The sequence below is a fragment of the Trypanosoma melophagium genome, assembly GCF_022059095.1.
Source record: "Trypanosoma melophagium isolate St. Kilda chromosome Unknown ctg2segment0, whole genome shotgun sequence".
Taxonomy (NCBI): domain Eukaryota; phylum Euglenozoa; class Kinetoplastea; order Trypanosomatida; family Trypanosomatidae; genus Trypanosoma; species Trypanosoma melophagium.
The window spans coordinates 426,402-444,367 of NW_027125149.1; the positions used below are offsets into that span (position 1 = coordinate 426,402).

General features: G+C 40.6%; 7 protein-coding genes across 7 annotated transcripts; all 7 read right to left on the reverse strand.

Annotated features, from left to right (window-relative positions):
• Window positions 1–416: 416 nt before the first annotated feature.
• LSM04_008693 (uncharacterized protein) lies at window positions 417–1,799 on the reverse strand (the record flags this gene model as incomplete). The annotated part of the gene is made up of 1 exon (XM_067336173.1): window positions 417–1,799. The coding sequence occupies one exon, from the start codon at window positions 1,797–1,799 to the stop codon at window positions 417–419; it is 1,383 nt and encodes a 460-aa protein (XP_067192759.1).
• Window positions 1,800–2,287: 488 nt separating this feature from the next.
• Window positions 2,288–3,340, reverse strand: LSM04_004194 (XPC-binding domain; the record flags this gene model as incomplete). The annotated part of the gene is made up of 1 exon (XM_067336174.1): window positions 2,288–3,340. One exon carries the CDS (start codon window positions 3,338–3,340, stop codon window positions 2,288–2,290), a length of 1,053 nt encoding a protein of 350 aa, XP_067192515.1.
• A 268-nt stretch (window positions 3,341–3,608) lies between these two features.
• On the reverse strand, window positions 3,609–4,001 carry LSM04_002808 (uncharacterized protein; the record flags this gene model as incomplete). The annotated part of the gene is made up of 1 exon (XM_067336175.1): window positions 3,609–4,001. The coding sequence occupies one exon, from the start codon at window positions 3,999–4,001 to the stop codon at window positions 3,609–3,611; it is 393 nt and encodes a 130-aa protein (XP_067192438.1).
• A 1,469-nt stretch (window positions 4,002–5,470) lies between these two features.
• Window positions 5,471–6,790, reverse strand: LSM04_001573 (uncharacterized protein; the record flags this gene model as incomplete). Its single annotated transcript, XM_067336176.1, has 2 exons — window positions 5,471–6,003; window positions 6,163–6,790. The coding sequence occupies 2 exons, from the start codon at window positions 6,788–6,790 to the stop codon at window positions 5,471–5,473; spliced, it is 1,161 nt and encodes a 386-aa protein (XP_067192372.1).
• A 1,805-nt stretch (window positions 6,791–8,595) lies between these two features.
• Window positions 8,596–10,542, reverse strand: LSM04_007279 (Nonaspanin (TM9SF); the record flags this gene model as incomplete). The annotated part of the gene is made up of 1 exon (XM_067336177.1): window positions 8,596–10,542. The coding sequence occupies one exon, from the start codon at window positions 10,540–10,542 to the stop codon at window positions 8,596–8,598; it is 1,947 nt and encodes a 648-aa protein (XP_067192685.1).
• Window positions 10,543–11,057: 515 nt separating this feature from the next.
• On the reverse strand, window positions 11,058–11,891 carry LSM04_006846 (Integral membrane protein SYS1-related; the record flags this gene model as incomplete). The annotated part of the gene is made up of 1 exon (XM_067336178.1): window positions 11,058–11,891. The coding sequence occupies one exon, from the start codon at window positions 11,889–11,891 to the stop codon at window positions 11,058–11,060; it is 834 nt and encodes a 277-aa protein (XP_067192660.1).
• A 420-nt stretch (window positions 11,892–12,311) lies between these two features.
• On the reverse strand, window positions 12,312–17,882 carry LSM04_003364 (uncharacterized protein; the record flags this gene model as incomplete). Its single annotated transcript, XM_067336179.1, has 1 exon — window positions 12,312–17,882. The coding sequence occupies one exon, from the start codon at window positions 17,880–17,882 to the stop codon at window positions 12,312–12,314; it is 5,571 nt and encodes a 1,856-aa protein (XP_067192478.1).
• Between the last annotated feature and the right edge of the window lie 84 nt (window positions 17,883–17,966).

Here is a 17,966-nt window from a genome sequence, read left to right on the forward strand (position 1 = left end):
AAAATATTATACAGATGTAGAAGTTAATAGAGAACTATCTACAGAAGACTACTTCCCTCTTATTATATCAGTGAGAGTAGGCAACACAAATTTCTCACCAGGATATGCAGAAAATAAAATAAAAGACCAATACAACCACCATAGACATATACTAAGAGCTGAAGGAAGATAATAATAAAAAGAAAACCACGAAGCAATAGCAAGAGAAGCAAAAAAAAAAAAAAAAGGAGTTAGGGTGGGAGACCACTTTTCTTTTTTCTTCTTTGACTTGACACCGTACAAAATATGATCATCTCTTCTCACATTTTTCGTTATCGAAGGTAAAGTTAACGACATAAAACAAAAAACGGTGGCAAAAAGGAGGGAAGTTTGCTCCTTAAGAAGAGTATCAGTTTTGGTAGTGTCATACACTATACTCAGTTCAGTAAATGTACTTTAATCAACTCACAACCGCGAATATGTACAGCGTACTGCCGTAGCACCCAGATGGGTGTATTAGCTACATCTGTCTCATTCGCTAACAAAAAATTTCCGCCGTAATCATTATCCTCTGCGTTGAACCCATAATCTTTTACAATAGATGAAAGCGATGGAACCAGAACCCATACAAATCTTCCATTGTGAGAAAAGAAACAATGTTGCAATTCAGTTCCTTTTCTATGCTCCACAGCTGTCCATGGTGATGCAGATGTGGCAGGAGCAAAGATTGGTCCGACTGCAGCTTGAGCAAAGCTTCGTTCCTTCGCAGAAGTTGCTGCTTTCGCTGCGGCAGCCGTAGTATCGGAAGCAGAGGTTTCTACCAGTGCTGGTGTCTCCAACTTATTTCCACCTGCCGCTGAACATCGAAAAACGTGCAAGGTACCTTTGCTACTAAGCGCCGCAAGCCGAAGTCCGGTAACATCTGATGAGGTATCGAATGAAAGAGAAAGCATACGTGCCTGTGCGATACCACGTCTAAAGTGATATAACAGCCGTGCGGTGGACGGTTCAAACACCTTGACGGTGGTACCAAATGCGGAGGCAGTGGCTATACGTGTGCCATCTGGTGTCATGGCTAAACACACCACTGCCCGTTGATGGGCCCGCACAATAGCGACCCGCTCTACTGCGGCATGTCCGTCTCTCGTGTTGTGTGTTTCTTTTATCTGCGCCACCCACACGTCGCCGTGGCCGCTGTCGGACTGCGGAAATGCGACGTAACTGACGGCCTCGCCGCGGGTGTTTGTGGTCCGGTCGGAGAGGGCGATGAGGCCGGCGGGGTTTCGGGGGGCGGTGGTGCGGAGCTCCGCGAGGGGGGCGAGGCCGGGGAGGTCCAAGACGTGCAGACACTCCTCGCGGGCCACGACGAGGCGGCCGCCGTTCATCCGCGCCGCCAACACCGCCGTTGGGAAGTGCAACTCCGCCAGCACCGCCGCCGCGGAGAGATCGTAAAGGTGCAGCACGCGGGAAGTGGCCGCAGACAACTCCGGCACCTCACTGTTATTACTATTGATCGTACTATTACTACTATTCATGGTATTAGTATTCGTATTAGTACTATTAGTAGTAGTATTAGTATTGGTGGGCACCCCGCCGTTGAGGACAAAGGCGATGAGTGGAGTCTCGGCGAGTACGGCAACAACAGAGACCGACCCGCCCACAGGATGACAGCTGCGTCTCGCTGCCGCCTCCCCAACGGTTGGAATTAATTTTCTTAATATCCCACTTGAGGAAATTTCATATCCTTTGATACCGTCCGTACAGCCAAGCAAGAGAAATCTTCCCCCAGCGCTAGTTGATACGGCATGCACAGCACTCATTCTTGTTTTCTTTTTTTTTTTTTGGTTTCCCCTGTATGTTGCTTTTTCACGTCCTCTGCGTACAAATGTGCGCTACAAGGTAAAATGGATGAATATTATTTTCTTTCTCACTATATCTATGGGCGCTCTCTCTGTTGAGGTCACCTAAAGAATAGCACAACCCAAGAAAAACACAAAAAGGAAAAAAAAAGTAAGAAAGAAAGGAACAGATATAATTATGTTTCTTTTTCTTTTCTTTTTGCAACCACCTCTCTTCTTCTTCCTCTTTCACAACTCCATCTACTGTAGACTGAACAGCGTGAGTATTGCAAATAGGTGTGGAAGAAGCGAGTATTCATGTGAAGAGATGAACAAGAAAAAGGAAAAGAAAATTGTAACCTTGCCACACTTCCAAGACCTTTTCTCACACTTAGTATATATATATATATATATATATATATATACAAAAAGAAAAAAGAAAAAATCATTTTCTTCTCTCTTTTTTTACTTCACAGCTGTGGTGGATCTTCAAAAAGCAGATTCGCCGCCCGTTCAAGACTTCGCTTTGCCTTAAAAAAAGCCACCTTACACTGGTCTCTCGTGAATCCCAACTGCATCAACTGCTCAATCTTCGCCTCCTCCTCCTCTGTTGGCACCCGGTCGAGATACCGCTGCGTCTCCGTTGCCCCAACTTCCATCATCATATTTTCATTCGCATCTCCGCCTCTGCCGCCATCTGTAAGAGCCGCTGCTGCTTCAGATCCCATATATTCCGCCATGAGGGCATTAATGAAATCTTCTGCCTCACCCTCGTACTCAAAATCGCCTTCTTCGTCTTCTTCATCTAGTAGACCATTCTCTGCCTCTTCTTGTTCGCGTTGCAGTGTCTCTACTAGAGCTTCATTATTGACAAGATCTAGAAACTGCTGATGATTCGATGTAATGAGTTCAAACAGTCTTGGATCCTGTTCTCTGATTTGTTGCATGATTTCAGCCGGATTCGCCAAAAACTGCTGCCGCATCTCCAGAAGATTTGGAACGGTGGCGAGAAGATGACTGAGCATCTCTGCCGCTCCATCCTCCATCATATCTTCCTCATCCTCCTCCTCCGTTTCCTCATCACTGTTATTGTTATGATTGTTATCGTTGATAATGGATTGTCCTTCTCCTTCTCCTCGCACAGCTTCTCCACTGCTGGTTGGTACTGCAGAGACAGGGGCATCATTCGTTGTGGAAGTTTTTGCCACTTCAGCAGTTTCTTTCATTCCAGATTCTTCTCCTTCTCGTTGTTGTCCCTCACTTTCAGCTGCTTCTTCTTCTCTGTCACGCTTTGCTGCCACTGTAATTAAGTCGCCATCCTGAATCCCACTATCACGCAGTAGAGTCTTTTCGCAACTAAGATCAATAGAACTATGCACCATGCGGAAACCATAAACTGGGAGTCGAAAGTTAATGGCAATAGCAGCTCGCACGTTGCTGAGCGTCGCAGTTGGGTTGTGTATAACAAGCTCCTTTGTGCCGCCCGACTCCCCACCGAGAGAACACTTCACTGTTAGTTTCATTATGTCTTCCCTCACTCGTGTGGGGAACTTGTCGATTCTTTAATATAATATGGGAAAATAAAGAGTGAAAAGAAAGAAAAATAGAATATATATATATATATATATATATATAATAAAGGAAAAAATGTGGGATATACGAATAAAACTTGAGCAACAGCACGGAAAAAAAAAACACCAATCACCAACACCAATAACAAGTAACAACAATAAATACCAACAATAAAAACAATAACAACAGTGTGCGTATATTACCAACGAGAGCCATGCTCTAGTGATGACGTAAAAAATCCGCCTCGGTTGTCTCAAAGGGACAATGCCCACTTCCTGGAAAAGCCCACACAGAACCAGCAAGTTTTGTGCCTGTCCAAACAGCAACATTTTGGTTTATCCGCAGTAATTCCTCCATTGCCCAAGAGGGATCTGTGAGTGGAGGACATCCCCGCACGAAACGCACGGCCATGGGAACAGAACTGCCCAACTCATCATCATCATCATCAATCTCATTATCATTTTCATTGTTATCTCTATCATTTCCACCATCACCCTTACGTCTGTATGCCATCTCTGTTTTTCGCTGTAGTTGTTGTTGTTTCTGCATATCCCGCAGTTCTTCCAGCAACGCCGTACGTGCATGAAGTGCGGCTAAGTCTAACTCCGACATCACGGGTCTTTATCAAGAGATAGTGAAGATGATCTCGTACGCCAAACCCCTTCAAAAGTGAATAGTTCTCGTCCAGACCGCCTCACTTGACTCTAATCCTTTTTAACCAAATTATTAAAAATAAAAAAAGTGAAAACAAAGAGAGATGTGACAAATAGAGGAAATAAAGAAAGAAAGAAAGAAAGAAAAAAAGATATAGTTACAGTCAGACACAGAGCGATGAACTCTCACATAGACATTTCTTGCACTTACGCATTACCTCCCAATATATTGTTTCTACAGTACAGCCCTCTTCTGTTAAGAAATAAAGGAGATTCATCTCCTATTGCCAAAAGGGTAAAAGAAACCCACAACCATATTTCTCTCATACTCCCACTGAAGAATCCATACTTCCTATCAAGTATAGTTTCACTTTAGATGAATAAGGACTCCTTCCGTTTCAATTCGACGCCCCACCACAGAAACAAGAGAAAAAAAAAGATAATAATAACATCCAAACCCATTGGGGGATAGTAGGACTATCTATACTCCATCGCATTGTCTAACAGGAATTCATAAAATCGTATTTAAGTAATTTATAAGAACATCTAGAATGATTCATGCTATTATTGCAATGAATACATATTTGAAAGATTATGTATCTATTCACAGAACATCTTGAATTTCTATACTGGGACTCAGTCCCTTACAAAGTAGAAAGAAAAAAAAAGAGAATACAATGAAACAGCAAAAGTATATGCGCAATAGAATATAAATAAATTCATTGTGTTTCCCGTCTCAAGAGAAATCCCCTCCCCCCCCCAAAAAAAAAAAAAAATAAAAAATAAAAAAGCAACTCCCCATATCTCATTTATGGTTTACGTAAAGAGGAATAAATAGAAACAAAATAAGATGAAAAATCAAGACACTTGGATGGGATTAAAAAAAGCAAAATGGTAGTAGAAAGAAGAACGAAAAAAAAAGACGGAAATATGAAAACACATCCTACAATTGCAAAGAAGAAAAGCGAATTTTTCTCCCACATTTCCAAACATTAAAAAAAAAAAATGGAAACTTAGAGGGTAGATCATGTATTTCACATTATATTACAGGAAGAGAGTGTGAACATCAATTGACTTTGTTCAGCCACCAACGCTTGTTGAGATCAACACTGTTGCCTTCCCTCTCTTCTCCTTCATTATCCTCAGTTACAGAAAAAACAAGAAAGAAGGAAAGAAAAATATAATAATAACAGCAACAGTAATAATAATAATAATAATAATAATAGTAAGGATAATACGATGCGGTTGGTATAATTTTTTTTTTCGTTTATTATCGTTATAAACTTCCCAGCCATTTCCCCTCACCTCAGGTTTTTTTTTTGCGAATGTGAAATGGATCCTTTCCAAACACTTTACGAAACCACTTTAACTCGATATAAGCATCGAAAGCAAACTCCGCCCAAACCATACAAAGAGACTATACACTTGTCAACCAATTTTTGACTCACCATCGCAGTTCACCGGATTTTTAGTTACACGTGGTGTGCTTGGACACCATCGAAAGTCTAACTGCACTTTGTGTGGTGCAGCGCAAGCCGCTGTTGAGAAAACAGAATCCGTTGATTTATCCATTTTATACGATCCGTTTTCACCCAAAGTACGATTCGGTTTCACCCGCCGTGTTGCCACAATACGAAATCGAGAGACATTTGGTGATGTACCTCTTTCAGATATATGACTGGGAGGAGATGGAGTATTATTATTATTATTATTATTATTATTATTATTATTATTATTATTATTAGTAGTAGTAGTAGTAGTAGTATTAATATTATTACCATTATGAGGTTTTTTCTTCCCATTGGGATTTTTGTGGTTGCCCCTGGCATTAGTAACAGCATTGCTCTTGATGATTTTGTGATTGATGTTATCCTTATTGATATAATTCTTCCTTTCATGCTCATTATTGTCATTACTAGCGGTAACATCGATGTTGATATTGGTTGTAGTAGTAGTAGCAACTCCGGTTCTTGCTTTTCTTGGCGTTCCTGGAGGATGATGATTATTATAATCATCATTATAACTATAATAGTAATTATTATTATTATTATTATTATTATTATTATTATTACTATTATTATTATTATTTCCATTTTGTCTGTTTTTATCGATTTTATTACTGAGGATTTCCTGCTCCTTATGTGAATTTTCCAGAGAAAACTGTTCATTAAACCACTGCGAATCATCACCCCAATCCAGAGAACCATTTGCCCTTCTCGTCAATGACACACTCGGCAGTTCCCCCGCCTCTTCCACACCCAACGAACTCCCAGAAAAAGAGAGATCATCCTTACTGGAAACAATACCACGATTCTTCATTCCCGATATCTCTGTATTATTATTATTATTATTATTATTATTACTGTTATTATTATTCTGATTAATAATGATAATACCATCGTCAAAGTGTACACGTCTGCAATGACCCTCCGCCACTCCTGCAGACATCGTCGATGCGGAACGACATCCAGCAGTGCCTTTCAAAATCCCCTTTGGTGGAACCACCGCCCGCCATGGGGACTCCGCAGCAGCACTAGTCGTATTATTCGCATTACTACTAGTATTTATACTAGTAATAATATCACTGGTATTTAGTGTTCTCCTATGGAAAGGTATGGAGCTCTGTGATCGCCTTGCACGCTGGACTGGAGTACTGCTGGAACTTCGTACGGTTGGCACTGCAGAGACGAAGGATGTGAGCGGAGTGCTGTGTGAAGGGGGATTCACGTCTCGGCGACATGCTCGCATACTGCTAACATACATGTATAATATATATATGTATATATATATGTATATGTATATATAACGTATGCGTAAGTAATAATATTTGGTTGTGGATAACAGTAATCAGTAATACTAACAGTAATAACGTAAACACACGGAGTCAATGTAGTGGTTCCCTTACTCACACTTAAACTATACTAACCACTCTCCCACAAATAGTGCCAATACAATAAATGTCTGTTTCTCTCTGTTGGTTTTACTTCCTGTTCACCAGTACTGTATGTATTTGTCTGTTTCTTTTTTTTTGCTTTTCTTTCCTTTTTTTTTCCGGCGGTTTAGCAAAAAAAATTAATAGAAGTTCCCGCCACGTGATCCACCACAACTGTTACCTGCTGTTCTGTTGAAATCGATGCAAACAGGGTTCTCGAGAGTGGAGTGTACAGCAATAGTAATAGCTGTTGCAAAAGAGAGAATATAAATAAAGATATATATATATATATATATATATGTATATATGAGAAGTACTGTGTTAATTTATCTTACTTCTTTTCTTTTATTGTTTTTTTTCCTCCTGTTGTTATTGTTAGCACCACTTCACTGATTGTTTCCGTCTGTTTACTCTTCCTGATGCTTAAGTTATTTGTTTTTTTGTAAACCAACATACAAAAGGAATATCCAAACATAAAGCACGTAGTGGAAAAGAAAGAAAAGAAAGAAGAAAGGAGGAGAAAAACATTAGAAAACATTGAACAACTTTCAAACAATAAATAAATAAATAAATAGTTACAAATCATAGTAACAATAACAATAATAATACACAAGTAGAAGAGAAACCAGAAAACAAAGCGAAATCAAAACAGTAAAGTGAAGGAAAGCAGCATACAGAAGTAGGTGAGTAATTATTTGCTACTAGCCACAATAAAGTACAGTACAGCACATCAGAGAGATAAAAATAGTAATAATATCAATAGTCATAATGGATAATAATAGCAATAAAAATATTAGTAATGTTAATAGTACTACTAATAATGATAATAATAATAATAATAATAATAATAATAATAATAATAATAATAATAATAATAATATTATTATTATTAAAAAGAAGAGGAAAAGAAACAAAAAAAAAAATGAAAAGGGACAGCCGTTCCAAACCCCTTCCTTAGCCCAATAAGAAGGGGGTGTTGGGGAGTGTCCTTTTTTTTCTTTTAATCGTCAAGTGAATCTCTGCAAAGCCCCTAATAATAATAATAATAATAATAATAATAATAATAATTTTCAATTACTATTCCTTTTTCTTTCCTTTCCTTTTTCTTGCTTTTAATTTTTGTACAATCATCATTTTCTTTTCTACTTGTCTCCATTTCACTTTCTCCTTTCTCTTCTTCAGTATCACTTTACTTGACTTCTCATAGTGTCAGATCTACCTGTCTCCTAACTATTTTTCTTTTATTTCCCCCCTATCTCTTTGCAAGTTTATATATATATATATATATATATATTAATAGTATACTATATATTATACATTGGCTGGCTCAAACTCTCTTTCTATTTCTTCCCCTTCTTATTTACTGCTTTGTAGTGGTACTGAGCTCATCCATCACGCACACACTCTCCCTCCTTCACTTTAAAAATAAGAACCACAACCACTTCTCCCTCCTTTTTTTTGTTTTTTTTCTTTTATTTTGCTTGTTTCTGTTTTTTTGTTCTCCTTTTCCGTTTAATTCACTTCTTCCGTTCTTTTTCTCTCTCCTATCTTTTCCTCATATAAATAAATAATATACTTTCTTCTTTCTTTTTTTTATTAGCTAATATATATATATATATATTTAATCCACCTTGATACTTCCGTATATCTTCCTCACGAACAAAATACCCGATGTTAGCCCAATGGCCCCCGCCGCTATTCCATACGCGTAGGAAAAGAGACCCATATATATAAAGTACAACAATGATGAGGCAAAGGAGCGAATAGACAATTGTGTGGCATAGAAGTAAATACAATAAAGCATCACATGTAGACCAAACCCGCCTGGCATAATAAAACTGCTCCACCACCACTGATGATTCTCGTAGCAGAGAATGTAGTAAAGATGAAAGACCGTCACCAGCGACGTAATGGCAATCCAAATCACAAACACCAATGCCAGAAAACCAAACACATAATACACCTGCCCTGCCCATAATGCCTGTAAAACAAAGTTAAATTCTAGTATAATCGTACACAATGGAAATATCGCTGGAAACGTATACAGAAAAGCAGGACTATTCATCCACGACTGCGGTGGAATCTCCCGCGCCAATCGCCCCACCCCGACGGGATTCTCCGGCGCATCCTGTCGAAACGCAAAAGAGGCCCCCACAACAGTTAAGGGCAAACTGATCAGCAGCCAAAGTGAAAGCATCGTGAGGAGCAGCGAAAAGGGAACGGCATCCGAAGAGCCGTGGACCCAATTCACCGCATTGGCAAAGGCGTAAATGGCAAAGATAACACCAGGGAAGGCACAGCCGCAGAAAAAGACATGTTTCCACTCCCGTCGATTGAAGTATTTAAGTAAAAAACCGCAGACATATCCAGCGACAATGGACATGAAAACAAAGAGGAGAATCACTGCCGTTAACAGAGCTCCACGTCGAGCGGGGGAAAGAAATCCAAGTAAGGCGAAGAATAATACACCCGCAAACATGAATAATACTTGGAAACCATTACCGGTTAAAGAGGCTAATAACGGTGCCTTGTGGGGTGTTCGAAATACATCGGCGTGAACAAGTTTCCAACCAGTCTCTTCTTGATTATCTTCAGGATCAGGGGAATTATAGCGGTTAAAGTCCTTGTGTAAGGCTCGCATTAATATAGTGATAACGGAGGCAGCACATAACATAACTATAACAAGACTGCTGCATACATAAAGCCAATGAAAGGCGGCACTGGAATCGGCGAGTGAACTATGCAGATAAGCATCCCAGCGTGTAGCCCAAATAACATCAGAAGGTTCCCATTGAACACTGTATGTCCAATACACTGTAGCCCTATTATGACGAACATCATCTGTAGTAAGAACATCCATGGTAAAGTGTTGTAAATCTAAAGCCTCATTACAGCTGTTACCATCACTGTCATGTTTAATACTGTAGGGTGTAGCATTTAAACCAACGACCATAAAATTTTTATCATTTCCTGGTGCAGTATTATAACTTATTACAAAGTGTAAATGATTGTTGATTATTGTTTTTCCAGTACATGCACGTGATACACCAAGAGCATAACCACGATAATTTCCATACTGCATATCTTTAGTATATGCTTTGCAGTGACTGAGAAATACAGGATGAATTTCGCCAAATACTGGGAGGTTGTCAATACTCATAAATCCACGATAACCCTGTTCAATATACTTCTCAAGTTGATCAATATGCTTCTTGATTTTGGCATTATTCTGCACCACATCACAACCCGGCAATTTTGTACAATTTGTGTTCTGCTTCATCTTCACGGTGTAAAGTGAATTTTGTATACGATCACCCCAGATAACTTCCCCAATCGCCTCTACCTTTGTGGTTATCGTTGGGGGAGCACAAAAAGGTAATTTATAGTACTCCTGGGGAAATAACTCGCGGAGGGAGCGAAGGGAGTTTACGGTGAAGTGGACATCCTCACCCTCTGCGTAATATGTGGGCTGCACTCCAGGAATGTAAAAGGCATTCACAACTGGTGCGTGCAGAACCGTCACAGTAGCAAAGAAAAGCACAAGAAGATACATCAGAAAATGAGACATCATATTCTGCGAGTGAAAACAAAAAACAAAAGAATGAGAGCGAGAGAGAGAACAAACAAGAAGAAAGTTAAAGAACAAAAACAGTCAAATGGATGTGAAATTGATTTCCTATAGCTCAGTTATTTTTCTTTTTTTTTTCCTTTTACTAATATATATGTCTATATATATATATATATATTATATGAGTGTGTGTATGTGTCCTATTAAGTGGAAACGAAAATAGATTAAGAGTTAGGGGAAGACAAACAAGAGCATGTCGTATTTATATGTATAAACGCAGATATATAAAGAAGTATACGTATATATATATATATATATATATATATATATATATATATATATATAAACGGATGTGTGTCATAAAAAAGAATTCAAAGAGGAAAGATCTGGTGGTAGCAGTATCCGTGCAAAAGAAATCTGTCCACATTCACGGAAAACAAAACAAAACAAAACAAAAAACAACGAAAGCAAAAAAAAAAAGAAAAGAAAATCAATAAAAAAAAGATCTTCAGTACTTAACGTCTTCGCTTACTAGCACTACCAGGTCCCATCAACACCGCTTCCATTGCATAGGATGGAGAATTACATCCATTCCCAAATGACCGCCCATCGCCATCTGTGCTTATTGTATCCACAACGCCAGTCAACACCGCCGTTGTATCCATCATATTTACACCCACAACACCTGTTGTACTACTAACACCACCACCACCACTGCCGCCTGTGTTATTAATATTGGCACCAGCACCAGCCGCAGCCGCGGTAGTATTATTATTAGTCGCGGAAGCAGAAGAAAGCGGAAAAAAGATATCCGCCAACTCCCGCCGTTTACACACCACAGTTGTGGCACTGTACATAATACCAAATCCAGCCAAAACAGAGAACCACCACGCAATTCCACCGCCCGTCACCCGCCGCTGCACAAAACAACACAATAAAAAGTAAATAGCATATAATGTGAAGGTGAAGTCTAATGCAAACTTACGGCGTTGAATCGTTAGAGCGAGTGGCCATGACATGGCAAAGGCGGTAATGACATGCATTAGAAAAAAACGAGGGGCGGAACCATCAGAGGCGTCTGCGACTCGAACAGCGAAAAGGGAACGGAGTGGTACATGAAAACAATAACCCAATGATGTGGCTAAGGAAGAAGCAGCAGCAGTATTGTTAATATTGTTAGGGCTGCTATTACCACTAACACTACCACCAACACCGAAGATCATTAATGAAATAAGACCCAGAACTATACGTACTCCACCTAATAACAGACAAAATGTACTAAAAGAGTGTAGAATCTGTACAAATACAAAGTATGGATCACTAAGTGATGCCCCCAGAGGAATAGGCATATTGTCTTGATCCTTCTATCAAATCACTCTGCAATTTTTTTGTTTAATTCCAATATTTCTTTCTCTTACCATATATATATATATATATATATATATATATATATATACTTTTTTTTATTTTGAATCCTACTCCTGGGGTTCCCTCCTTTTATGTATACATTACATAGTGGTTTTTTTTAAAGAAGAAAACGTACAAGGAAAAAGAAAGAGATCCATAATTCATATGAACTAATGAAAAACATCAATGGATATACAAACAGGAATCCAATAAAAAAAAAAAAAATGGTGAGAAAAAACGAAAAAATAAAATAAAACCCGTGAAAGGCTTACAGAGAGATAAACACTACAAAGAAAAACCCCATACTCGCCTATAACTTATTCTTCATCATTCTCACTTCTTTTTTCTTTCCCCCCACCTTTTCACTCCAGTAGTGACGCCTGCACAACATTCTTTAAGGAGTGTTTACTCACCAGAAGCTCATCCATAATCTTTTGCATGTCTTCTGGGAGAGACTTTAGTAGACACCAACGCCATTTCAAAGCATGCGATAGTTCAACCACTGTAGATAGTGCATCTGATGTGCGAAAGACAACAGGCACAAATCTATTTACAAGTGCCATATTTGAAACATCATCTGTAATATTCATCATATGCGGTTCATCGCAAAATGCGCTGGCCAACAACACTCCACAAGGTGAAACAAATGTTCCCAAAATAGACGGTTCCCCTGAAACAGTAGAAGGATTCATCGAAGTGGGAGTGCAATGCTTATTAATCACATCAAATGCAGAAAAACAGGGGAAAGAACTATAACAGCAGAAAGTACTTGAATCATAAGAAGAAGAAGATCCAGTAGATTCAGCTAATGATGATGGTACTGCAACACGTACCGTTTGTTGTCGATCTTTTGACTCCAATGTTATCATTCGAAGTATATCATCGGTTGCGGCCTTTCTTTGTATTAACACCTGTGGAAATGTAGCGAATGCTATGGAGAAACGTAAACGTGCTTGTTCTTTCTCTGTTAATCCTTCACGTAGGGAACCCCATCCATCTTCTACACAAGAAGAAGAATATGATGACTCCATACTTGAAACCAAAGAAGTTAAAATTGATGCATCCTTGTCCCTATCATTATGTTTTTTCAAGTTACAGGTGAGTTCCTGTATTCGTGTTGCAATATCAGTAGCAATTTTTTTCGCCCCATCAGGAAGTTCATGATTTAAAAGTTCCAGTACATCACCACTTCTCTCACCATTGTAATTATTATCATTATCAACACTCTGTAAACATAAGACCAAAGCAGCTACACGAATACAAAGATTCTGACAATTCATTAAACAACCAGATAAAAGGAGTTTAGCCAACTGCATTGGTAGTGCACTCCTTATAGGCATATTATCTTTCTTCTTATGTTGTGTAACAAGTGAAGGTAAACATGTCGCAAATAAGGCCACTGCTACTCCAAGTGTATTCACCTCACTAAGACTATTAAATTCCTTTTCAGATTCATTCGCAAATATAAGACCCATTCTAGTTAATAAATGTCGTGATGCAGCAGGAATTGTAAATGGAAGGGGTTTTGTCGAAGATCCAAGGGCATTTTCCACAACATCGAATAGTAGTCGTAACTCTAGAGATTCCAAATGAGTTTTATCCCCTCGCAATTGCTGGGATACCCCACTACCCCAAACTATACTATTTCTTGATGGATGTAAAACTGGGTGTTTCTGGTGTTCTTTCAAAACAGAACGTAATGTCGACATAATTTTTCCTTCTGTAATAAGAAAAGATGCACCTTCAGCACAAAGCGATGGATGTGATCGTACCATTTGTGCAACCGATTGAAATGCCGATTTGCGCTGCAATTGTTTAAAAAGTTCTGCAATAGCTCTATTCCTAGCTCCTTCAATGTTAGTACAATCCTCACCTTTTCCTGCCATACGCAGTCCACTCTCATCCTCCATTTCAACAAGTGAAACAAATACAGATGGATTTCCTGCATTCCCACAACGTTCCTTTAATGTTAGACGTAATGGTGCGAAAGGTGCACGCAGAGTCGTGTAAAGTGCCATAATGGATAATTTCCCACGTAGTGAAAAGTCACGAAGTCCATGATCAAACAGATCACCACACCTCTGTTGTAACATTTGTCGTATTTCACCTTGTAAATGTTGTCCATTGCCTATCAATCCAACAATATATTCATAGTGCATCGCTGCTCGTGTAACAGCTTCCTGTCCTTCCTCTCCCATTCCACGCGCTATAAAGGGTGTACCAAGTATTGGCTGTTCAACTAAATAGCGCCGCTGTGGAGGAAGACCGTATACTTCAAAACGAAACGAAAGTGGTGCTGGGGGTGGAGGTGGTAAACGGGCAGCTGCACATTTTTGTGGTAGTTTAGGTCTCACATTTGTCAAGAGTGGCATAGACTCAACTATGTCAAGAGCCTTATCTTCTACATCTATCCCACTTCGTGGAGCTTTTTTTTGTGCAAAAAGTGCGTCAAAGATGTGTTGACTCTTCATTTTTTCAATATACTTACGAGCTGCTGTCACATAGTTAGTCCAAATAAAAGGTTTATGACAATCTACTAAACTTGGTAGATTCGGTGGGCGAGGTTTCTCCATGTATACATCTGGTAAACTCTTCAAACCTGGTGGTGATTGTGTATCACCCGGTTCAAGTGGATCACCAGGTCTTGGCGCCTTTTGTCCTCTGGATCTTGAAATCGCCGCAAACTCTGCCTGTTTGGCACCTGTGTAAATAGGAACTCCCAAGGCACTAATAACACTAACTGCATGCATGCAACAGAGTCCAAAAGCTTCCTTCTTTGATAAGGCACAACCCACAGCGTAGCGTCTACCAAACTGAGATGGAAGGGGAAGTTCCAGTACGGCTCGATGCACAAATCCATAAGCAGGCATTTTAACACTGTATTGACGCATAGAACGATTAATATCCACACCTTTTCGTTTACAATACATATCTAAGAGTCGTGGAGCATGACGGAAGAAATCGTTGGGGTGAACTGAATCCAACTTATCCAGGTCACATAGTACATCATCTGTTACTTTTCCTCCTATAGCAGGATCGGTCCTTGTTTCAGTTAATCTTCCAGATGTTGATGTTAATATGTTTTTCTCTATCGCAGACGATAATAATGATTCATCTGTTTCTTTTCCTGTTCCTGTTGTTACTCTTGTCGGTGTTCTTGATGATGGTGATGATGATGATACTGGTTTTGTTGTTGGTATTCCTTCATTTTTTACCGGGGCATCTTTTTCATGTGAACGTGTACCAGTAACTGTACCTGTTCCACTCTCAGTCATAGAAATATTACGCTTTCGCATTGTCTGCATAGATAGTCGTCCCCACAAACAAGAATTTTCGTGTTCTTTTCGGACTGGTGGTGGTAAACGTACGTCTTTACGTCCTTTTCCTGCTTTAGAGGGCGCCCACCTACCAAGCATCGCCGCCGCATCAGAGTGTTTCTCCTGTAAAGCATCAAGATCGTAAAGAGCCGCACCAATCTCATCAAGAACAATTTCAGCGTGAACGGCACACATCACTAATGCCTCTTCTTCCGTGTAGGCTTCTCCATGGGCAATAATATGACCAAAAGCCTCAGGTAAAGGTAGAGTGACTTTTTTCACCCACCGCTTCAAACCTTCATCGGTTTCTACTGTTGTAGTTATCACAGCTGCTTCCAATCTTTTTCCATGACGCTCCAAATAGTCACGTAGTCTTACAGTTGCAAAACGATCTGCTTGTCGTATAGAAGGAAGTGTATGCACGTAGTTTCTTCCCTCCTGTACATTGATACTTGGGTTCACAATAATATATCCATCAGCATCAGCATCTAATGACCAATCACTTTTTGGTAACTCAGACCTCGCACGACGAAGTCGTGATTCCTGATTCTCAGCAAAAACCCTACCACCACTACCACTATCAATATCACTACCACCAAGTCGCCTTAACACTTCAGATGAACTACCGATGGATCTTGTTGGTGAAAGACCTGGAACCATAATACGTCCAATGTGACATACAACATAGCGGTAGGGTGGGGGTATTACCGTATCAGGGGTAAGATTCAGTTGTGTTCCTCCTCCAGTTCTCTCTTCACTAGGAATCAAGGGACGATTTAAAATCTCAAGAACACGAATAGCATGCATTGAAGCAGCAGTTTCAGCTTCCATTTCTGAAGTTCCAATACCAATAGCTACAAAGAAAGGATGAACAACTGAACTACTATTAGTATTATTGCTATCGGTAGGGGCATTAGAGGCTTCTATTTTTCCCACTACTGGAACTGGTACCGTTATAGTTGCACGATACACATAATGATCCTTCACACCAAGTGTTTCCACAAAAAAAGGAGAGACTACTTCAGTTGTATCTCTACGGTACTGTGCAATATAATTAAGAAACTCACGTCGGGCAGAGGGAGTAAGTGATTGCACTTCTGTTACATTAATAAAATTATTAATAGCCTTGGCATGAGTTAATAGAATAGACTCTACAGAAGCTGTAGGGTCTGCCTCTGTCGCTGTTCGAGTTGCGGTATCCTTGACAAGTTGTAGTGGTGGTGGTGAAACTCTATCATAGTGGTACTCATACTCATCAGGATTACTACACCAGCGATTAACCTTTCGACATTCCTCTGCATGAACTTTCTGTTTTTCCCTAGATGACGGATAAAGTGCAAGACCAAGGGCATCAATTATAAGTTCTGCATGCATGCATGCAAGCGCAATTGCATCTTTTTTTAAAGGTGCCTTACCACATGCAATACGTTCACCAAATCGGTTATCAATCGGTAACCTGAGCTGAGCAAGAAACATCTTATTATTTTCATCTTTTACAAGTGGCGTCGCATCACCTGGTGTATTACTATCATATTTATGAAGTGGTATTACACGACAATAATGTTGAATATTACAATTGTACGACGCTAGGAATTGTTTAATACGATAGACACTCCCCACATCCAGAAAAAATGGAGAGGCTAGAGTCAGCCGCATCGGTGTAAATGCCGCGGTTGTAACATTTGTAAAGGTAATCTTTCCCATCTGCTTCCCCCACTGTCCCAATGATAAATCCCTTCCTCCTACGCCTATTCCTGTTCCTACTCCCTGTTGTTGTTGTTGTTCCTTTGATAGCAGCAGTAGTCGTGGTGGGGACGGTGTGTTTGGCGGCCGTGGGGCATCGCCGGGCATTGGCGCCCACCGCCCCGCCTCTCGTGTCGCCACCGCGTGGCGCCGCTGCCGCTCCGGCAGGCGAAAGAGCGGGAGGCCCAACGCGTCCAACACCCGCACGGCGTGCATCGCGGCGACGAGTTCCGCCGTTTTGGCGTCCGGCGCGAGTCCCTCGCCGTGGCGGTCGCCGTACGCCGGCGGGAGCGGCAGCCGCAGACGGGCGTGAAAGAGCGCCTCCTCGCCGCCCGCCGTCTGCACCGCCCGCACCTCCACCCCCGGTGTTGGTCCACCACTATTACTATTAATAGAAGAAGAATTATTACTATTAGTGGTAGCAGTAGTGGTGGAAGAATTAGAGGAAAGGGCGTGGGTGATGAAGTTGGCCACCTTGGCGCGGGCAAAGGAATCTACAGTGGTGATGGTCTCCGCCGCCTCGTCCTTGTGGCCTACACCTATGGGATTCTGCGTGGAAGTACCCCCCGCGTCCACATTGCTGTTATCATCATTGTAGTTGTAAAGATGATCCTCGTCTGTGGGGTCCTCGTCGGGCAACAGCAACTCCACTTGCAGTACCTCTGCCGACTCACACGACGGCTCAGACGGGGGCGATGACGTTGTGGTGTGCGACCTACGCGAACAAGAAGAACAACCACAACAATAATAGAAACTACTACTACTGCTACTACTGGTAATAGGGATAGTAGTATTCCCACGGACTGCCCAGAGGATGTGGGGAAGCAGTGGGTGTATTAGCCGACGTGGTGAAAGGAGTAGACGTCGGCGCATGGTGATCCCAGCAGTAGCAGCAAGAACAGTTGGGATAACACTATAAAAGGAAGGAAAAATAAAGAAAATGTATTACAAAAAAGA